The following is a 20,579-nucleotide window of genomic DNA, read 5'->3' as shown; positions in this document are numbered from 1 at the left end:
CAAGACCAAAGACCAACACCCTACTAGTCAGGCGTAAGTGCCAGTGCAGTGTACAAAAAAACAACAAACAACATAGAAAAAGGGGAAGGGGCAAAATGCTTCAGTGCCAAAGTGCAATACAACGGCAGGTGCTTTGGCTGGTATAACGATGCCTCTGGTCCCTGCCAAAAGGCCCAGCCCAGGAGGCAGGTGTGAAAAAAAGCAAACAGTGCTGTGACCAGTTTGCCAGAATAAACTCAAAAAGAGCTCACCCAACTGTGAAAATTTCTGGCACCCCCTAGACGGCCACTCCAGAGGCACAAGCATTGAGGGCTTCTCTCAGCTCGGCCCCTGGCAGGACCAGTGCAGCACCATCCCAACCAGAAAGGCATTAGAACTTGGGGGGAGCCTTGCCTTCAACCAGGGACAAGCCTGGTGCACCATGCCAGAATCGGCCCTGAAGCAAAGGGACCTCCCACCATTCCTACCTTATTACATTGGGCGAATACTAGTCTGCACCCCCTCCTGGCCACAAGAGGCACTCCATTCTCCCTCCCAAAGACTGATTAGAACAGATACAATTCTAGATCTGAGCTAAAAGGCAGAGAAGCCTGTCAATGGCCATATGAGGTGGATCGGCTTTGCAGGAGATGGGCCACTTGGCACTTTCATACGTGAGTCCCAAACAAGTAGTGCAAAATTCTGTAAGCGTCAAGTGCAACAGTTTCAAAAATAGGCAATGAGGAAAATTTGGTTCTAAGGTAAAGGTTGCCAACATGAGCAGATGGGCACCAAAGAGGATAAAAAACAAAAGTCCCGCCTCCAACCACAGGGTTAAATCGGCATTTCTGTGACCCAGTGGTGGAGCTAACAGGGTCTCGAAGGTCGCGCTTGCGACTGGGCCCTGGCGTTCTGTCACTTTGGGGGGGTGGCCTTAGAAAGCAGGAAGGGTGCCCGCTGCAGAACATGTTAAAGGGTCCTGCTGAGGGACCATAAAAAAGGGCCCCCCTGTTGAGAGTAAAGAATCAGTGGGAAAGGCCCTGGGCCCGGAGGGAAGGGCCCCTCGACCAGAAGAAAGTAGGACCGGAGTAAAGGGCCCCACTGGATCAGAGGGAAAGGCCCGGGATCAGGGGGGGCCCTTCATGGTTTCTTGCAGCAGGGCCCTAAAGGTTCTAGTTACACCTCTGCTGTGACCCCCAGCTTGAAAGCTCTGCCCCTTACTCCATATTTGGTCTTCCTAAAATACGATTCCATTATTTTGTCCGCCCTCTGCAGGGCAATAGACCAACGATATTTAGAACCGATCACCTTGGTTGCACAAAGCTGACTGATATTTGTGACAAAAAAAAAAAAACTGTAAAAATCCGGTGCAGCTAAGGACACAGGAGCTAGCAATCACTTTGGTGAGTTTACATACAGCTGGCAGGCCCGGGGCCGCGGGATGACGTCCGTGTGCTTGGCGACTTTGGCTGGGACATCTCTCTGTATAAACACGCCGCTGCGCTCACACCGAGCAGCTGGAAACTTGGAGAGCGGCGAAGCAGATCCGCCTTGCTTTTCTGGCACTGCGCCACGGAGCGCATTACTGGAAATTTGTACTTTTTTGTTTTTTCAATATTTGTGCTAAAAATATCAGGAATGCGTTTTTAGATCTCCTGTGCTGGGATTTCTGCATAAACACACGCTTCTGTTGTATGTGTGTGTGTGTGTGTGTGTGCGTGCAGCTCAGCCGCATTGTGTCTAATCCAGGCAGCCCATGGGAAAGAATTTGGGATGAGATTCAACCTGTATATAGCCCAGCTGTCCGGCGTCTATACAGTTTAGTGTTTTGAATCTTGTATCTAAAGCTGCGACTTTTTACTTCCTTTTGGACAGAGCTTGGAAGGGTAGAATCATGTTTTTATTGCTGTTGGTGCCCCTGCTGGAGAGACTCACCCTCTCCTGATTGTTCCAGAGACAGATATTGATGGGAGATCCAGTGGGGGCACCTCTTCTGGTGAGTACCTCCATAAGGGGAGATTTTCCCTCACTTTGGAGAGATTATCTCTGACTTCCTGTTGTGTCTCCGAGACAGGAAGTGGGGGAGCATACTCCCTCTGGAAGACAGAGGGGGTGTTGTAACATTTCCTTCTGCCCATGTTGTAAATACTTCATTCCTTTTACATCAATTTCACAAACTTTGCATGCTGCATTGTGTACATTACCAATATTTGTGGGATGAAAAAATCTCCATTAGGCTCTCCCCATACATCTGGGCCCCCATCGGAGTTTCCCCCTATATTCAGAGGCCTCCATCACAGTTTTATCTAACACTAGGGCCCCTATCAGAGTTTATCCCTACATCAGAGCCCCCCCATCTAAGGCCCCCCTTAAATCAGGGCTCCCCATCCAAGACCCCTCTTACATCAGAGCCCCTCATCTAAGGCCCCCCTTACATCAAGGCCCTCATTAGAGGCCACCCTTATGTCAGGACCCTCATCCAAGATCCCCCCCATACGTCCGAGCCCCCATCGGCATACATCAGGAGCCTCCCTTATGTCAGGGGTATTATCAAGGGCCCCCCTTACATCAGGGCCCTCCTCGGAGGCCCCCCTTACAACAGGGCCCTCCTCAGAGGCACCCCTTACATCAGGGCCTTCCTCGGAGGCACCCCTTACATCAGGGCCCTCCTCGGAGGCACCCCTTACATCAGGGCCCTCCTCGGAGGCCCCCCTTACAACAGGGCCCTCCTTGGAGGCACCCCTTACAACAGGGCCCTCCTCGGAGGCACCCCTTACATCAGGGCCCTCCTCGGAGGCACCCCTTACATCAGGGCCCTCCTCGGAGGCACCCCTTACAACAGGGCCCTCCTCGGAGGCACCCCTTACAACAGGGCCCTCCTCGGAGGCACCCCTTACAACAGGGCCCTCCTCGGAGGCACCCCTTACATCAGGGCCCTCCTCGGAGGCACCCCTTATATCAGGGCCCTCCTTGGAGCCCCTCTTACATCAGGGCCACCCTCAGAGGCCCTCTTTTACATCTGAGCCCTCCTCAGAGGCCCCCCGTACATCAGAGCTCTCATCAGTGCCTCCCAGTACATCAGGGCCCTAATTACTCTCCCCTTTACATTACCCTTACATCAGGGCCCCCATCAGAGTCAGGAGTGGTAACCTTAATCCTCAATAGGTGCACATTGAGAATACACCACTGACCCTGGCTGCAGCCTGGCCAGAATCTTGTAGTGGGCTGATTGTGACTGTGGGCAGTGGTTTGGAGGCTCTTGTTCTAGATAGACATTTGATAAACAGGTATAACTCTTTCAAGCACTATTATGCACATGGGGTCATTCGGTAAACACTAGCACCCACCTGGCACACATGTTTTATAAATGGACCCCCCACACTCGTAGGACCCTTGTGCACATTCTGAACGTATGGTAAGAACGCCCCTGATTCCAAGAGTCCATCAGAGGCAGGCTGAGAGCCTCAGCTGTGCCATATACCAGGCTTCCTGACAGTGCCCTTTAAGTTGGATCTTGCCAGACCTCGTATTGATCCTTCTGCAGGTCCTGGCCATCTATTGCCTTGCTTCCTGCTCCTTCCTCTACGTCTTCCCATAATTGCATCTACCAGAGGCAAAAAAAATCAATAGAAGATTATCACAAAGGAATGCAGGGGTGCGTCAAAGGTTTAGTCATTCCAGATAGGGTGAGCGTGGCACTTCTCTTGTAATTTTTAAAAAATGTGGCATAAGAGATAAAAACCACAAAGAATTAATGGAGCCTATTGCTTTTTTTTTGTGTACTTGTAAATGAGATCAGGTTAATGGGTTGGAGTTTCATGCTCACGGAAGTTGCACTTTACTGTTCTTCCCTCAGTGCATGCCTGTCTGTCATGTCTAAATGATTAAAAACAACAGACTCTTTGTAATAAATTGATCTTATTTCAGCAGTACTGAGAAAATTTAAATGATGAAATTTCCATTTAAATACCACAAAAAAGTTGCTTTCAACTTTTAAATAAATAAATGCCTAATCCCATCAGAAAAAAATGTCTCTCAGTAAAAGTATAACAAAGTCCTGTACTTACCCAGTATCCTTTCTGTTTTCTAGGAACAAGAAGAAGGAAGCAGACCTGCTGACAGCTCAGGCTCGCCTGAAGGATTTGGAGGCACTTCTGAACTCGAAGGATGCCGCACTTTCCACTGCGCTGAGCGAGAAACGCAACCTGGAAACTGAGCTGCGGGACCTGAAAGGCCAGTTTGCCAAGGTTAGGAAACTGTTAATGACCTGTTTGTGTAAAGGGGTGCTCTGCCCTGAGCAAATGTTTAGCAGCAGCTTCTGAACTTATTTTGGGGGTGGATGTGGCACCCATTATGGTCCCCTTAGAAGGGACTTTGCAAGATGCACCATTAACTAGTTTGAACTAAAGCTGAACATATGGGGCAGCCTTTCTGCACAGTTTATCCCAGAGGAACCCTTTAAATAATTTTCAGGTTTTAAGGAATCCCTGCTGAAAGATAAGATACCCCTTACATTGGTGGTCAATGGGGGGGGGGGAGCCTTTCTTAAAGTGGGTGGCAGAATGCCACCCTACAGACAGATAAAACAACGTTGATGTTAATAGGCATACCTCAACACAGTGCACCCATACTGATTGCACAGTTTCACGATATAGGACACAGAGGGCAGCAGTTGAACTTGCAGGAACTCCAGAGGATACAAAATCTCTTCTTGAGTTCCTTCAAGGCCAACTGTTGCCCTCTGTGTCCTATACCATGAAACTGTGCAATCAGTATGGGTGCACTGTGTTGAGGTATGCCTATTAACATCAATGTTGTTTTATCTGTCTGTAGGGTGGCATTCTGCAACCCACTTTTAGAAAGGCTCCCTCCCCCCCCCCCCCCCCATTGACCACCAATGTAAGGGGTATCTTATCTTTCAGCAGGGATTCCCTAAAACCTGAAAATTATTTAAAGGGTTCCTCTGGGATAAACTGTGGAGAAAGGCTGCCCCATATGTTCAGCTTTACTTCAAACTAGTTAATGGTGCATCTTGCAAAGTCCCCTCAAATAATGGTCCCCCATCTGAGGGGACCATAATGGGTGCCACATCCACCCCCAAAATAAGTTCAGAAGCTGCTGCTAAACATTTGCTCAGGGCAGAACCTTGAGCAACCTCTTGAGGCATTCTAGGGTTCCACAGAACCCTGCTTGAGAATGACTGATCCAAAGCTAGCCACAATTGTTACCATCTCACCATGGGCAAAAGTTTTGCGGAATTTTCTGCCCACCTTACAGGAACAGGGAAGGTGCAGTACCCCTTGCGTCACCCTATAAGTGGATCTTCACTTCACTTTGCAGGAGTGCCTCATTAACTACAAACTACAAGTTCTGCTTCTCCAACTCCAGCCTCAGAAATATAAACACATCTAAAGGTGTTACAATCTTCTTATAGGCTCTGCAATGAGCAAAAGCTTTGCAGCATCTTTGACCTTTTTTTTAAAGAGACTTTGGAAAGTGCAACACCCATTACGGCACCTTTGGAAGCTTAGCATTACTGGAAGGGAACCCTTCAGTAATAGGTCAACTTTGAGTCCTGCTTCTTACAACTTCATTTTGGCCCTGAGAAAGATACCACAATCCTATTTCCTTTGTTGTAACATTCCCAAACCAATGCTGTAGGGTACATGGCCAGCTTTGGTCTGCTTTAGGCTTAGACACTTTCATGACTGTTGTAGGTGGCTTTTAATGATGAATATTTACGTAATTTTTTTTTTTGTTTTCTGTAGCTGGAAGCAAGCCTTGCGGATGCAAAGAAACAGCTTCAGGATGAGATGCTTCGCCGTGTCGATGCAGAGAATCGCAACCAAACCCTGAGGGAGGAGCTGGAGTTCCAGAAGAACATCTACAGCGAGGTTGGTGTAGCGTACATGGAGGCACCACTTTACATAAAATAGCGACTGTGCTCTGATGGGGGTCAATATATCATTTTGCAGGAGCTGCGTGAGACCAAACGGCGACAAGAAACGCGCCTGGTCGAAATCGACAACGGGCGCCAGCGGGATTTCGAGAGCAAGCTCTCCGAAGCCCTCCTGGACCTACGTGCCCAGCATGAAGGTCAGATCGATTTGTATAAGGCGGAGTTGGAGAAGACTTACAACGCAAAGGTAAAGTGGGATTCCGGTAAGGCTGTATTGGTTCCAGACTTCAGTTTTGTAACGTATAAATCGCAATGTATAATTTTTTTTTCTTGTAGCTTGAGAACGCCACGCAGTCTGCAGAAAGGAACAGCAGCATGGTAGGAGAGGCCCATGAGGAGATCCAGCAGAGCCGCATTCGTATAGACAGCCTGAGCACCCAGCTGAGCCAGCTCCAGAAGCAGGTGAGGTTAGAACGGATCTAGAGGGCGAATGCCCACACACAAAGGCATTGCCATTTAAATCTTTGTTACAAAATAAGCTGACAGGAAGTCCAGTGTGTGTATAGGAAGAGATCTCCCCCCACCTTGAGACCTTCGTGTTACATACATTCAGTCCTGATAAGTTCCTAAAACGTTTCAATATTTTTTCCATAAATGTTACTGAAAACTCCTTTATGTAACCAATTTACAATGTCTGATGGTCTTTTCAATGGATGTCGTTGTGCACTATCCACAATTTTTATCATCTCTGTATGCAGCTGGCTGCTAAGGAGGCCAAGCTGCGAGACCTGGAGGACGCGCTGAGCCGCGAGAGAGACTCCAACCGCCGGATGCTGGCGGACAAGGACCGCGAGATGGCAGAGATGAGGGCCCGCATGCAGAAGCAGCTTGATGAGTACCAAGAGCTGCTGGACATCAAGTTGGCCTTGGACATGGAGATCCGCGCTTACCGCACCCTGCTTGAGGGAGAGGAGGAGAGGTGAGTGAATATGCCCCCCCCCCTCGGTGGGCAAAAGTTGAGCAGAACACTGCTTATCTGACGCCATAGGACAGGGAAACCACGTTTTTAATAGTATTTGCTACAATACTTATGTCTCTATCGGCTCTTGACATATCCGCTTCAGCAAGTAAAATTTTACAATGGGCGTGGACACTATCAAATAAGGCACACCTTGACTCCCCATGGGGCAGGGCCAGATCTAGCCTGTCTGATTGTGCAGTCAAAAATGTCAGGGGGGCAGAGGATGGGAGGTCAGCAGGGCAGTGTACAGGGGGGGGGGTCATCAGGGCAGAGGATAGAGTCAACAGTTTGTAGGGCAGTATACAGGGTGTCAGCAGGGGGCGAAGGACATGGGTCAGTAGGGCAGAAGGTGCGATGTCAGCAGGGGCGTGTACTGTAATTGGTAAAGGGTATGCTGGTGGGCATCAGGGTAGTGTACTGGGGTCAGCAGGGCAGTGGGCATAGATGGGAGACGGACAGCACAGCGTCAGGGCGGGTGTTGGTCTTTGGGGGAGTGCAGCTAAAATCGGGGGAAGGGGGGGGTGGGTTCGAGCCCTTCCCTGCTGCAGCCTAGATCTGGCCATGCCATTGGGTATGTATTAACCTATCCCAGCATCCTGTCTATTTCTTATGCCTTGCTTGTTCTGCCCCCTCCCCGGTCCTTCTCATTTGCTCTTTCCTTATTTCTTTGCACCTCATCCAGTGCTCCTGTCTAGGGTAATAGTGGAGGCCATGACTTCAGTAGTCAGTATGGCCTCTAGTTCAAAAAGCCTAATGAGAGCGCCATAACCAAAGAAGTCCAAGACCTTTTACTCTTGGTGTTCACTCACAACAAGAAAAAAAATAAAACAACCAACGCGTTTCGGGAGGTTCAAAGGCCTCCCTCTTCTCAGGGTAGCTGATGTTTCTCTGCTGCTGGGCATTCCTTACTGTTTACCTTCCAAAATTGTGTTGACCGTGCCCTTTCTGAGTCCTCCCGATCTATGTACAAGATCTGAGCCCTGAAGAAGGGGAGAGATTTTTGAACCTCCCCCATCAAAATTTTTTATATATTTTTTATTTTTTTCATGTCATGAGGGAACATCATTAACAAGACTTTGGACTCTTTTTGGTTCTTTCTTTTGACACTCTTAATAGACTTCTATTTGTTCCAAGAGCAGCCCCACCAGAGCCATTCATATATGAATTCTGTTGAACTTCCTCAACCATAAATCATCGATGAGTCGAAACCGACACCTCGGGTTATACTGGTTCTGGTATGACCTCTAGTGGCCGACAGGAAGCTTTTCATGCATTGCCTACCCAGCACTAGAGGCACGCCCAGAAACGGTTTAGCACAGCTGACTATCCTACAGGCAAGCAGATCTGTTTTTGTCAATTTGCTGGTTCCTTGAGAAACTGGGACAGGCTATGCTGCAGGTGCCGGCACCTTGTGCTGCTACTGGATGGGCTAGTATGGGCCTAAATTCTCTTGATCGATAATTATACTCAAGGCCAACTGTTTTTTTTTTTTTTTTTTTTTCTCTTATACAGACTCCGACTCTCGCCCAGCCCCAGCGGGCAGAAGAGGGTGGCCAGGACAGGGCTGTCCTCGGGACAGGTCTCTTCCTCCAAGAAGCGTAAAATGGATGGATCTGAGTCACGGACCACCAGTTACAGCCAGCACGCCAGGACCAGCGGGAAGGTGTCCGTAGAAGAGGTGGACCTGGAAGGCAAGTTTATCCGACTGAAGAACAAGTCCAATGAGGTGAGACCCGGAGAACGGACATGAAAGATATGGTACCTGTCTGAGGCTATGAGGAGCAATATTTAGCATAAAGAATATATATTTCTCGTGAAAGCGATTTGAGCAGCTAATTAGTCGCTGGTTTGCTTTCCGAAGCACAGGGGGAGGGTTAATCCTCTGCCAAACACCCCCCCTCCTGAAGCTCGCCGGTGTTTCTTGGGCTTCTGATTCTTCCAAGCGAGCCTGGGAAGCAATCCGATGGTTCGTGCAGCTGGCCATAGAGGTGAACAGAGGCCAGATTGTCTCTGATCACCTCTATGATTTATCCTCTATGGTTTATCCTCTGCCAAACACCCCTCTACTGAAGCTCGCTTCTTGTTTCTTGGGCTTCTGATTCTTCCAAGCGAGCCTGGGAAGCAATCCGATGGTTCGTGCAGCTGGCCATAGAGGTGAACAGAGGCCAGATTGTCTCTGATCACCTCTATGATCTAGGAGGACTGGAACAATGTCATGACATCACTTCCGGTCAAGGGTGGAAGTAAACTTTTTTTTTTTTTTTTTAAAGCAAAAGTTCCCTTTTTTTTTTGTTTTTTTTTTATCTTTTACTTTTAAAGGTAGAAGAGAGATTTGGGATCTCTCCATAAAGAGGACCTGTCATTCCTTATTTCTATTACAAGGGATGTTTACATTCCTTGTTATAGGAATAAAAGTGATAAAAAAAGAAAAAAAAAAAATGGACAGCCTAAAAATAAAATAAAAAAATAAATAAATGTAAAATGCCCCCACCCGTCCGTGGCGAACTCGTACGTAAGCGGTATTCGCACCACACATGTGAGGTATTGCAGAGAAAGCGATTATTCTCCCGACGTCACTCCCGCGCATGCACACGGGAGCCGACACTCTCGGCATATCGCCATTGACAGCGGCGCGCTCAGTGCGCATGCGCGCCGCTGTCTACGGCGCATGCGCCGTAGACAGCGGCGCCTGTGTTTTGGCAAATATCTCCTAAACTGTGTAGGTTTAGGAGATATTTCTTGGACCTACAGGTAAGCCTTAATCTAGGCTTACCTGTAGGTCAAAGTGGTTTGTAAGGGTTTACAACCACTTTAAGTGGTTAAGGGCAGGTAAAGTTGGGGGGAAAATACTGATTGGCTCCCTTGCAGATGGTGTAAGTTTTTCCCACTTACAAAGAAATGAAGGGTCTATCATTTTTATCATAGGTGTATTTTATACGATAAAGACCAAAAATCCAGAAAAAATTAAAATTTTATAAATGGAGTTGCAGATCAGTGAGTAAAATAAGTATAACAATAATTCTGCCCCCCACAGACTGGCTACAGTAGGTGCTCATGTGGTACACAGATTAGTCCTGTCAATGTAAGAAAAGGTTAAGGGGCGGCACAGTGGTGTAGTGGTTAGCACTCTCACCTAGCAGTAAGAAGGGTCGCTGGTTCAAATCCCAACCATGACACTACCTGCCTGGAGTTTGCATGTTCTCCCTGTGCCTGCCTGGGTTTCCTCCGGGTACTCCGGTTTCCTCCCACACTCCAAAGACATGCAGGTAGGTAAATTGGCTTCTGTTCAAAGTTGGCCCCTAGGATATGAATGGGGACCTTGGATTGTGGGCTCCTTGAGGGTAGGGACCAACATAAGTGTGCAATGTACAGGGATAGGGACAATTGTAGACACTTGCTCAGGTTGAACTGGATGGACTGGTGTCTTTATTCAACCTTACTATGAAACTATGAAGGTTCTCCTAACCGCAACTCATTATGTGTATAAAAGACACCTGTCCACAGAATCTTTCTTCTATTTAAACCTCACCATCGTGGGCAAGACCAAAGAGTGGTCTGAGGACATCGGGGATCAGATTGTAGACCTGCACAAGGCTGGAATGGGCTACAAGACCATCAGAAAGAAGCTTGGCGAGATGGAGACAACTATTGGAGCGATTATTCGCAAATGGGAGAAATACAAAATAACCATCAATGGTCCTCGGCCTGGAGCTCCATGCAAGTTTTTGCCTCATGGGGTGAGGATGATCATGAGAAAAGTGAGGGATCAGCCCAGAACTACACGGGAGGAGCTTGTGAAGGATCTCAAGGCAGTTGGGACCACAGTCACCAAACACACCATTGGTAATGCAATAAGCCGCCATGGTTTTGAAATCCTGCAGTGCCCGCAAGGTGGTCCTCAAGAAGACACATGTACAGGCCTGTCTAAAATTTGCCAATGTACATCTAAATCGGCCTTTCTCAACCTTTTCAACTTAGAGGAACCCTTGAAAAAGTTCTCTAGTCTCGGGGAACCCCTGCTAAAAATTAGAAAATCTACAACTCATGGTACATTAGTGTGATGGTCGGTGGGAAGAATGGTCCTCACACTTGTGGTCAGTGGGAAGAATGGTCCTCACACTTGTGGTCAGTGGGAAGAATGGTCCTCACACTTGTGGTCAGTGGGAAGAATGGTCCTCACACTTGTGGCTATTGGGAAGAATGGTCCTCACACTTGTGGTCAGTGGGAAGAATGGTCCTCACACTTGTGGTCATTGGGAAGAATGGTCCTTACACTTGTGGTCGTTGGGAAGAATGGTCCTTACACTTGTGGTCATTGGGAAGAATGGTCCTCACACTTGTGGTCATTGGGAAGAATGGTCCTCACACTTGTGGTCATTGGGAAGAATGGTCCTTACACTTGTGGTCATTGGGAAGAATGGTCCTTACACTTGTGGTCATTGGGAAGAATGGTCCTTACACTTGTGGTCATTGGGAAGAATGGTCCTCACACTTGTGGTCATTGGGAAGAATGGTCCTTACACTTGTGGTCATTGGGAAGAATGGTCCTCACACTTGTGGTCATTGGGAAGAATGGTCCTCACACTTGTGGCCATTGGGAAGAATTGTCCTCACACTTGTGGCCATTGGGAAGAATGGTCCTTACACTTGTGGCCATTGGGAAGAATGGTCCTCACACTTGTGGCCATTGGGAAGAATTACCTCCTTAAAAAGATCAATGGTGTCGGTGGGAACTTATCCGAGAGGCAGAAATGGTTCAATGCTGAAGGAACCTCTACAACCTCTGGAGGAGCCCTAAGGTTCCACAGAACCCTGGTTGAGAATCAGTGATCTAAATGATTGGCAGGTTGGGATTGGGGAGAAAGTTCTGTGGTTCCGATGAGCCCAAAATTGAGCTCTTTGGCATGAACTCGACTCGCCATGTTTGGAGGAAGAAAAATAACTATGACCCCCAAGAAGACCATCCCTACAGTCAAGCACGGAGGTGGAAACGTGATGCTTTGGGGCTTTTTCGCTACTAAAGGTACAGGCCGACTTTGCCGCATTGAGGGGCCAATGGATTGGGGGGGGGGGGGGGGGTACAATCTTGGATCAGAACCCTCTTCCCTCAGCCAGAAAACTGAAGATGGGTCGTGGATGGGTCTTCCAGCATGACAATGACCCAAAACATATCGTCAGGGCACCAAAGGAGTGGCTCAAGAAAGGAAGCACATTAAGGTCATGGAGTGGCCTAGCCAGTGTCCAGACCTTAATCCTATAGAAAATTTTATGGCGGGAGCTGAAACCTGGAGTTGCCAAGTGACAGCCAAGAAACCTTAAAGGATTTAGAGAAGATCTGTAGGGGAGAGAGGACCAAAATCCCTCCTGAGATGTGTGCAAACCTGGTCACCACCTACAACAGTGATTGGCACTCCAGATGTTTTGGAACTACATTTCCCATGATGCTCTGGTACCTTGCATTGTAGTGGAGCATCATGGGAAATGTAGTTCCAAAACATCTGGGGTGCCAAGGTTCGCCATCACTGACCTACAAGAAACGTTTGACCTCTGCGATCGCCAGCAAGGGTTTCTCCACCAACTACGAAGTCATGTTCCGCTTGGGGGGATCAAATACTTATTTTACTTACTGAACGGCAACTCCATTTATAGCATTTGTTTTTTGTTTTTTTTTTGTTTTTTTCTGGATTTTCTGTCTCTATCCTATAAAATACACCTATGATAAAAAATTATAGACCCTTCATTTCTTTGTATGTGGGCAAAAGTATGCCTGGAGGGAGCCCGCCTTTCAATTAAAGGTACAGGAACGCACTGGGCACCCTGCCTCAGTACTCCTCTGTAGAGCCACCTCTCCCGATGAAAGCGGTGGGTTGGCTCCTGGATTAAATGTTTTTAATTTAATTTTTTTTTTTTAAAGAAATTTGGGAATTTTGTTTGGAATTTTCTGGCCTATGTAATGAAATGTGAACTGTTGATAACCTGTCTTCTCTACGTCGTCCCCGCAGGATCAGGCCCTGGGGAACTGGACCATCAAGCGCCAGATTGGAGAGGATAAGCCGATTATTTACCGTTTCCCCCCCAGAGTCGTGCTGAAGGCCGGGCAGACCCTGACGGTGAGTCCTAAACAGCGGTTGTTTGGTATTGCTGTATTTTTTGGGCTTTGAGCGCCCCCTGGTGTTCAGTGGCAGGAACCTGCCAAGTTATTTTTTTTTATTTTTATTTTTTATTGGGCTTGATGGAATGGCTTTCCATAAGTATACATTTTGTTTAGTGTTCTTTTTAATGCTTGATTTGTGTTTTTTTTTTTTTTTACATTTTTTATTTATTTTTTATTATTATTTATTTTTTATTAATTTATTTTATTTATTTTTTTTTGTTTTGTTTTTATGCGCCATTTGATTTCCTTTGTTCGTTGATGCTTATCTCACTCGCGCCCCCCCCCCCCCCCCATTCCTCCGCAGATCTGGGCAGCTGGGGCCGGAGTGGCACACAACCCCCCCACCGATTTTGTCAATAAGTCCACTAACTCCTGGGGCACCGGGGACAGCATCCGCACTGCTCTGCTTACATCCAGCAACGAGGTGAGTGCAGGGGGTGATTACGTGGGCTGCTCAGAATGTGAAGTGATGTTGACAATTGGCACCCCAAATTTGGAGCTGGAGGTGGGACAACGGCCAGGAGAAAGGGTATAATACCATAGAATTGTTTGAATGATGACAGTAATAGTACTTGTGGGGGGGGGGGGGGGGCATCATGGGGGTAGTATCAGGTAGTGGTAATGGTAGCGGGCACAGTGAGGGTAGTATCAGGTAGTGGTACTTGTAGCGGGCACAATGGGGGTTGTACTAAGTAGTAGTAAATGTAGGAGGCACAATGGGGGTAGTATCAGGTAGTGGTAATCTTGGGGAGCACACAGTGGGGGTGGTATTAGTTAGTGGTACTCTTAGGGGGCACAATGGGGGTAGTATCAGGTAGTGGTTATCATAAGGGACACAATGGGGGGAAGTATCAGGTAGTGGTAATCGAAGGGGGCACAATGGGAATAGTATTAGATGGTGGTAATCTTAGGGGGCACAACTGGGGTAGTATCAGGTAGTGGTAATATTAGGGGGCACAGTGGGGGTAGTATCAGGTAGTGGTAATATTAGGGGGCACAGTGGGGGTAGTATCAGGTAGTGGTAATTGTAGGGGGCACAATTGGGGTCGTATCATGTAGTGGTAGTCTTAGGGGGCACAGTGGGGATAATATCCGGTAGTGGTAACCGTAGGGGGCACAGTGGGGGTAGTTTCAGGTAGTGGTAATTGTAGGGGGCACAGTGAGGGTAGTATCAGGTAGTGGTAATTGTAGGGGGCACAGTGAGGGTAGTATCAGGTAGTGGTAATTTTAGGGGGCTCAATTGGGGTCATATCATGTAGTGGTAATCTTAGGGGGGCACAATTGGGGTAGTATCATGTAGTGGTAATTGTAGGGGGCACAGTGGGGGTAGTATCAGGTAGTGGTAATATTAGGGGGCACAGTGGGGGTAGTATCAGGTAGTGGTAATATTAGGGGGCACAGTGGGGGTAGTATCAGGTAGTGGTAATATTAGGGGGCACAGTGGGGGTAGTATCAGGTAGTGGTAATCGTAGGGGGCACAATTTGGGGTCGTATCATGTAGTGGTAGTCTTAGGGGGCACAGTGGGGATAATATCAGGTAGTGGTAACTGTAGGGGGCACAGTGGGGGTAGTTTCAGGTAGTGGTACTTGTAGGGGGCACAGTAAGGGTAGTATCAGGTAGTGGTAATGGTAGGGGGCACAGTGGGGGTAGTATGAGGTAGTGGTAATCATAGGGGGCACAGTGGGGGGGTAGTATGAGTTATCATAAGGGACACAATGGGGGGAAGTATCAGGTAGTGGTAATCGAAGGGGGCACAATGGGAATAGTATTAGACGGTGGTAATCTTAGGGGGCACAACTGGGGTAGTATCAGGTAGTGGTAATATTAGGGGGCACAGTGGGGGTAGTATCAGGTAGTGGTAATATTAGGGGGCACAGTGGGGGTAGTATCAGGTAGTGGTAATTGTAGGGGGAACAATTGGGGTCGTATCATGTAGTGGTAGTCTTAGGGGGCACAGTGGGGATAATATCCGGTAGTGGTAACCGTAGGGGGCACAGTGGGGGTAGTTTCAGGTAGTGGTAATTGTAGGGGGCACAGTGAGGGTAGTATCAGGTAGTGGTAATTTTAGGGGGCTCAATTGGGGTCATATCATGTAGTGGTAATCTTAGGGGGCACAATTGGGGTAATATCATGTAGTGGTAATTGTAGGGGGCACAGTGGGGGTAGTATCAGGTAGTGGTAATATTAGGGGGCACAGTGGGGGTAGTATCAGGTAGTGGTAATCGTAGGGGGCACAATTTGGGGTCGTATCATGTAGTGGTAGTCTTAGGGGGCACAGTGGGGATAATATCAGGTAGTGGTAACTGTAGGAGGCACAGTGGGGGTAGTTTCAGGTAGTGGTACTTGTAGGGGGCACAGTAAGGGTAGTATCAGGTAGTGGTAATGGTAGGGGGCACAGTGGGGGTAGTATGAGGTAGTGGTAATCATAGGGGGCACAGTGGGGGGTAGTATCAAGTAAAGGACGGGCTAGGGGTAGTATAGGGGACAGGATGGGGGGATAGTATAGGGGACAGGATGGGGGGTAGTATAGGGGACAGGATGGGGAGGGGTAGTATAGGGGAAAGGATGGGGGTGGAGTAAAGGACGGGTTAGGGGTAGTGTTAAGGGCAAGGTTGGCTATCAGTAGTGATTGGAGAGGAGGATGGGAGTAGTAGATGAAAGTAGAGTAGCAGAACAGCTATAAATGGTGGTAATCAGTTGGGACATGTTGGGGGTCGTAGTAGTCTGAAATGAGGGGCAGAAAAAGTAGGAAAGGATATGGTCAGCAGTAGTCGCAGAATGGGGGTGTATTAATATTATACGAGGGGAGGGACATTGGGGTGATCTTTGGCCCCTCTGGGGATGTCTATTATTAGGGGGGAGGGACATTGGGGTGATCTTTATCCCCTCTGGGGATGTCTATTATGGGGGGGAGGGACATTGGGGTGATCTTTGGCCCCTCTGGGGATGTCTATTAGGGGGGAGGGACATTGGGGTGATTGTTGGCCCCTCTGGGGATGCCTATTATTGGGGGAGGGACATTGGGGTGATCTTTATCCCCTCTGGGGATGTCTATTATGGGGGGAGGGACATTGGGGTGATCGTTGGCCCCTCTGGGGACGTCTATTATTATTAGGGGGAGGGACATTGGGGTGATCTTTATCCCCTCTGGGGATGTCTATTATTGGGGGAGGGACATTGGGGTGCTCTTTGGCCCCTCTGGGGATGTCTATTATTGGGGGGGGACATTGGGGTGATCTTTGGCCCCTCTGGGGATGTCTATTATTGGGGGGGGGCATTGGGGTGATCTTTGGCCCCTCTGGGGATGTCTATTATTAGGGGGGAGGGACATTGGGGTGATTGTTGGCCCCTCTGGGGATGTCTATTATGGGGGGGAGGGACATTGGGGTGATTGTTGGCCCCTCTGGGGATGTCTATTATTGGGGAGGGACATTGGGGTGATCTTTGGCCCCTCTGGGGATGTCTATTAGGGGGGAGGGACATTGGGGTGATCTTTGGCCCCTCTGGGGATGTCTATTATTAGGGGGGAGGGACATTGGGGTGATTGTTGGCCCCTCTGGGGATGTCTATTATTGGGGAGGGACATTGGGGTGATCTTTGGCCCCTCTGGGGATGTCTATTAGGGGGGAGGGACATTGGGGTGATCTTTGGCCCCTCTGGGGACGTCACACCCATTTTCTCTTTCATCTCTCCTCACAGGAAGTTGCGATGCGTAAGCTTGTACGATCTTTGGTGAACGATGAGAATGATGAAGATGATGATGACGACGATGAGCACCACCACCATCACCACCACCATGTAAGTCCGATGGGGTTCCCTATGTAGGGGGGCAGTCCCTGGGCACATTGGGCATAGGAAGGCCATAGGCTGTCTAGAGCCGGGGTCCAGGGCCACGATTTGGGTAGATATAATAAGTATCTATAGGGGTATCGGCACCCCAATTTCGGCCCTTCACAAACCACCTCTTATGGTTCCCATACGTTTCTCCTCCCTCTACAGGACGGTCAAAACTCCGGAGACCCCACCGAGTACAACCTGCGCTCCCGCAACATCACCTGCACCGCCTGCGGACAGCCGGCTGAGAAAGGCATCAGTGCCTCTGTTGGGGGCGGAGCCTCCTCCTCATCCAGCTCTTTCACTACCGTCACCCGCACATTCCGCGGCTCGGGGGGAGCCAGCGGCCTCGGAGAGAGTCTGACACCTCGCTCCTACTTCCTGGGGAACAACCAACGCGCTCAGGTGAGGGACACACCACCCGCCATAGGAGATCAGAAACGACCATTGTGGGAGGGGCAGAGACACAAACTACGGGGGGAAATCTCCCCATTGTGGGAGGGGCAGAGACACAAACTACTGGGAGAAATCTCCCCATTGTGGGAGGGGCAGAGACACAAACTACTGGGGAAAATCTCATCATTGTGGGAGGGGCAGAGACACAAACTACTGGGAGAAATCTCCCCATTGTGGGAGGGGCAGAGACACAAACTACTGGGGAAAATCTCATCATTGTGGGAGGGGCAGAGACACAAACTACTGCAGGGAAATCTCCCCATTGTGGGAGGGGCAGAGACACAAACTACTGGGGGAAATCTCATCATTGTGGGAGGGGCAGAGACACAAACTACTGGGGGAAATCTCCCCATTGTGGGAGGGGCAGAGACACATACTACTGGAGGAAATCTCGCCATTGTGGGAGGGGCAGAGACACAAACTACTGGGAGAAATCTCCCCATTGTGGGAGGGGCAGAGACACAAACTACTGGAGGAAATCTCGCCATTGTGGGAGGGGCAGAGACACAAACTACTGGGAGAAATCTCCCCATTGTGGGAGGGGCAGAGACACAAACTACTGGGGAAAATCTCATTATTGTGGGAGGGGCAGAGACACAAACTACTGGGGGAAATCTCATCATTGTGGGAGGGGCAGAGACACAAACTACTGGAGGAAATCTCGCCATTGTGGGAGGGGCAGAGACACAAACTACTGCGGGAAATCTCCCCATTGTGGGAGGGGCAGAGACACAAACTACTGCAGAGAAATCTCCCCATTGTGGGAGGGGCAGAGACACTAACTACTGCAGAAAAACTCACCATTGTGGGAGGGGCAGAGAGACAAACTACTACAGGAAATCTCCCCATTGTGGGAGGGGCAGAGACACAAACTACTGCAGGAAATCTCCCCATTGTGGGAAGGGCAGAGAGACAAACTACTGCAGGAAATCTCCCCATTGTGGGAGGGGCAGAGACACAAACTACTGGGGGAAATCTCCCCATTGTGGGAGGGGCAGAGACACAAACTACTACAGGGAAGTCTCCCCATTGTGGGAGGGGCAGAGACACAAACTACTGCAGGAAATCTCACCATTGTGGGAGGGGCAGAGACACAAACTACTGCAGGAAATCTCCCCATTGTGGGAGGGGTAGAGACACAAACTACTGGGGGAAATCTCCCCATTGTGGGAGGGGCAGAGACACAAACTACTACAGGGAAGTCTCCCCATTGTGGGAGGGGCAGAGACACAAACTACTGCAGGAAATCTCACCATTGTGGGAGGGGCAGAGACACAAACTACTGGGGGAACTCTCCTCATTGTGGGAGGGGCAGAGACACAAACTACTGCAGGAACTCTCCTCATTGTGGGAGGGGCAGAGACACAAACTACTGGGGGAAATCTCGCCATTGTGGGAGGGGCAGAGACACAAACTACTGGGAGAAATCTCCCCATTGTGGGAGGGGCAGAGACACAAACTACTGGGGGAAATCTCATCATTGTGGGAGGGGCAGAGACACAAACTACTGGGGGAAATCTCCCCATTGTGGGAGGGGCAGAGACACATACTACTGGAGGAAATCTCGCCATTGTGGGAGGGGCAGAGACACAAACTACTGCAGGAAATCTCCCCATTGTGGGAGGGGCAGAGACACAAACTACTGCAGAAAAACTCACCATTGTGGGAGGGGCAGAGAGACAAACTACTACAGGAAATCTCCCCATTGTGGGAGGGGCAGAGACACAAACTACTGCAGGAAATCTCCCCATTGTGGGAGGGGCAGAGAGACAAACTACTGCAGGAAATCTCCCCATTGTGGGAGGGGCAGAGAGACAAACTACTGCAGGAAATCTCCCCATTGTGGGAGGGGCAGAGACACAAACTACTGCAGGAAATCTCCCCATTGTGGGAGGGGCAGAGACACAAACTACTGCAGGAAATCTCCCCATTGTGGGAGGAGCAGAGACACAAACTACTGCAGGAAATCTCCCCATTGTGGGAGGGGCAGAGACACAAACTACTGCAGGAAATCTCCCCATTGTGGGAGGGGTAGAGACACAAACTACTGGGGGAAATCTCCCCATTGTGGGAGGGGCAGAGACACAAACTACTGGGGGAAATCTCCCCATTGTGGGAGGGGCAGAGACACAAACTACTACAGGAAATCTCCCCATTGTGGGAGGGGCAGAGACACAAACTACTGCAGGAACTCTCCTCATTGTGGGAGGGGCAGAGACACAAACTACTGCAGGAACTCTCCTCATTGTGGGAGGGGCAGAGACACAAACTACTGGGGGAAATCTCCCCATTGTGGGAGGGGCAGAGACACAAACTACTGGAGGAAATCTCACCATTGTGGGAGGGGCAGAGACACAAACTACTGGAGGAAATCTCACCATTGTGGGAGGGGCAGAGACACAAACTACTGCAGGGAAATCTTGCCATTGTGGGAGGGGCAGAGACACAAACTACTGAAGGAAATCTCTCCATTGTGGGAGGGGCAGAGACACAAACTACTGGAGGAAATCTCTCCATTGTGGGAGGGGCAGAGACACAAACTACTGAAGGAAATCTCTCCATTGTGGGAGGGGCAGAGACACAAACTACTGGGGGAAATCTCATCGTTGGGGAGGGGCAAAAACAGGAAGTCTCTCCATTGTGGGAGGGGCAGAGACCTTTTATTAGGTTGATGCTGCAGTTTCTCATTCATTTTTTTTTTTCTCTTTTCCTCTGTAGGTCACCCCCCAAAGCTGTGCCATCATGTAACCTCATCCCATCCGGTGAAAATGCCAACTATTAAAGCTAATCCCATGGGATATATTTTGTTGTTTTTTTTTACTTTTTTTCTACATCCGAATATTTTATAGGAGAAAAAAAAAAGAAAATGCTTTTTTTTTTTTTTTTTGTATTTTTATTTGAAAGCAGCTTATATTTCTGAATGAAACCAAAGGTTAAAAAAAAAAGGATCTATATATAGATCAGGTAGGCCCCTCCCCCTTGGCGTCGGGCACCATGGCAGAGCTCCTTCAGTTGCCCCAGCCCCCCCGTGTGAGGTTATTACGATAGAGATTTGAGCTTTTGCCTCTCCAGTTGCGTTGGACGGTAAGCATGCCAAGGCCAGTATTGGCATTCTGGGGGGGGGAGGGGTGCTGCCGCCATGAAAAAAGGAATGGTGGGCGGAGCCACCAAAGGTTACCGTCAGCAATCCAGCCAAAGGTAAACCTCAGTACAGAGGTCCATGTTTACAGACCCC

At 49.1% G+C, this 20,579-nt stretch overlaps 1 protein-coding gene across 1 annotated transcript in view; it reads left to right on the top strand.

Moving 5' to 3' along the window:
* Window positions 1-20,149, top strand: part of LMNA (lamin A/C) — a 61,222-nt gene extending 41,073 nt beyond the window's left edge. Inside the window, exons 2-12 of the mRNA XM_077463947.1 lie at window positions 4,070-4,226; window positions 5,748-5,873; window positions 5,955-6,125; window positions 6,215-6,340; window positions 6,637-6,857; window positions 8,412-8,625; window positions 12,902-13,009; window positions 13,358-13,477; window positions 16,754-16,852; window positions 17,054-17,293; window positions 20,063-20,149. Of these exons, the coding sequence (XP_077320073.1) occupies window positions 4,070-4,226; window positions 5,748-5,873; window positions 5,955-6,125; window positions 6,215-6,340; window positions 6,637-6,857; window positions 8,412-8,625; window positions 12,902-13,009; window positions 13,358-13,477; window positions 16,754-16,852; window positions 17,054-17,293; window positions 20,063-20,092 (1,612 nt within the window). The 3' untranslated portion in view covers window positions 20,093-20,149. The remainder of the gene's footprint in view (window positions 1-4,069; window positions 4,227-5,747; window positions 5,874-5,954; window positions 6,126-6,214; window positions 6,341-6,636; window positions 6,858-8,411; window positions 8,626-12,901; window positions 13,010-13,357; window positions 13,478-16,753; window positions 16,853-17,053; window positions 17,294-20,062) is intronic.
* The last annotated feature ends 430 nt before the right edge of the window (window positions 20,150-20,579 follow it).

The sequence above is a fragment of the Lithobates pipiens genome, unplaced genomic scaffold (assembly GCF_037356315.1).
Source record: "Lithobates pipiens isolate NorthernLeopardFrog02 unplaced genomic scaffold, aLitPip1_a1.2 Scaffold_30, whole genome shotgun sequence".
Classification (NCBI taxonomy): Eukaryota; Metazoa; Chordata; class Amphibia; order Anura; family Ranidae; genus Lithobates; species Lithobates pipiens.
This window is presented reverse-complemented; position numbering and strand designations above follow the sequence as displayed.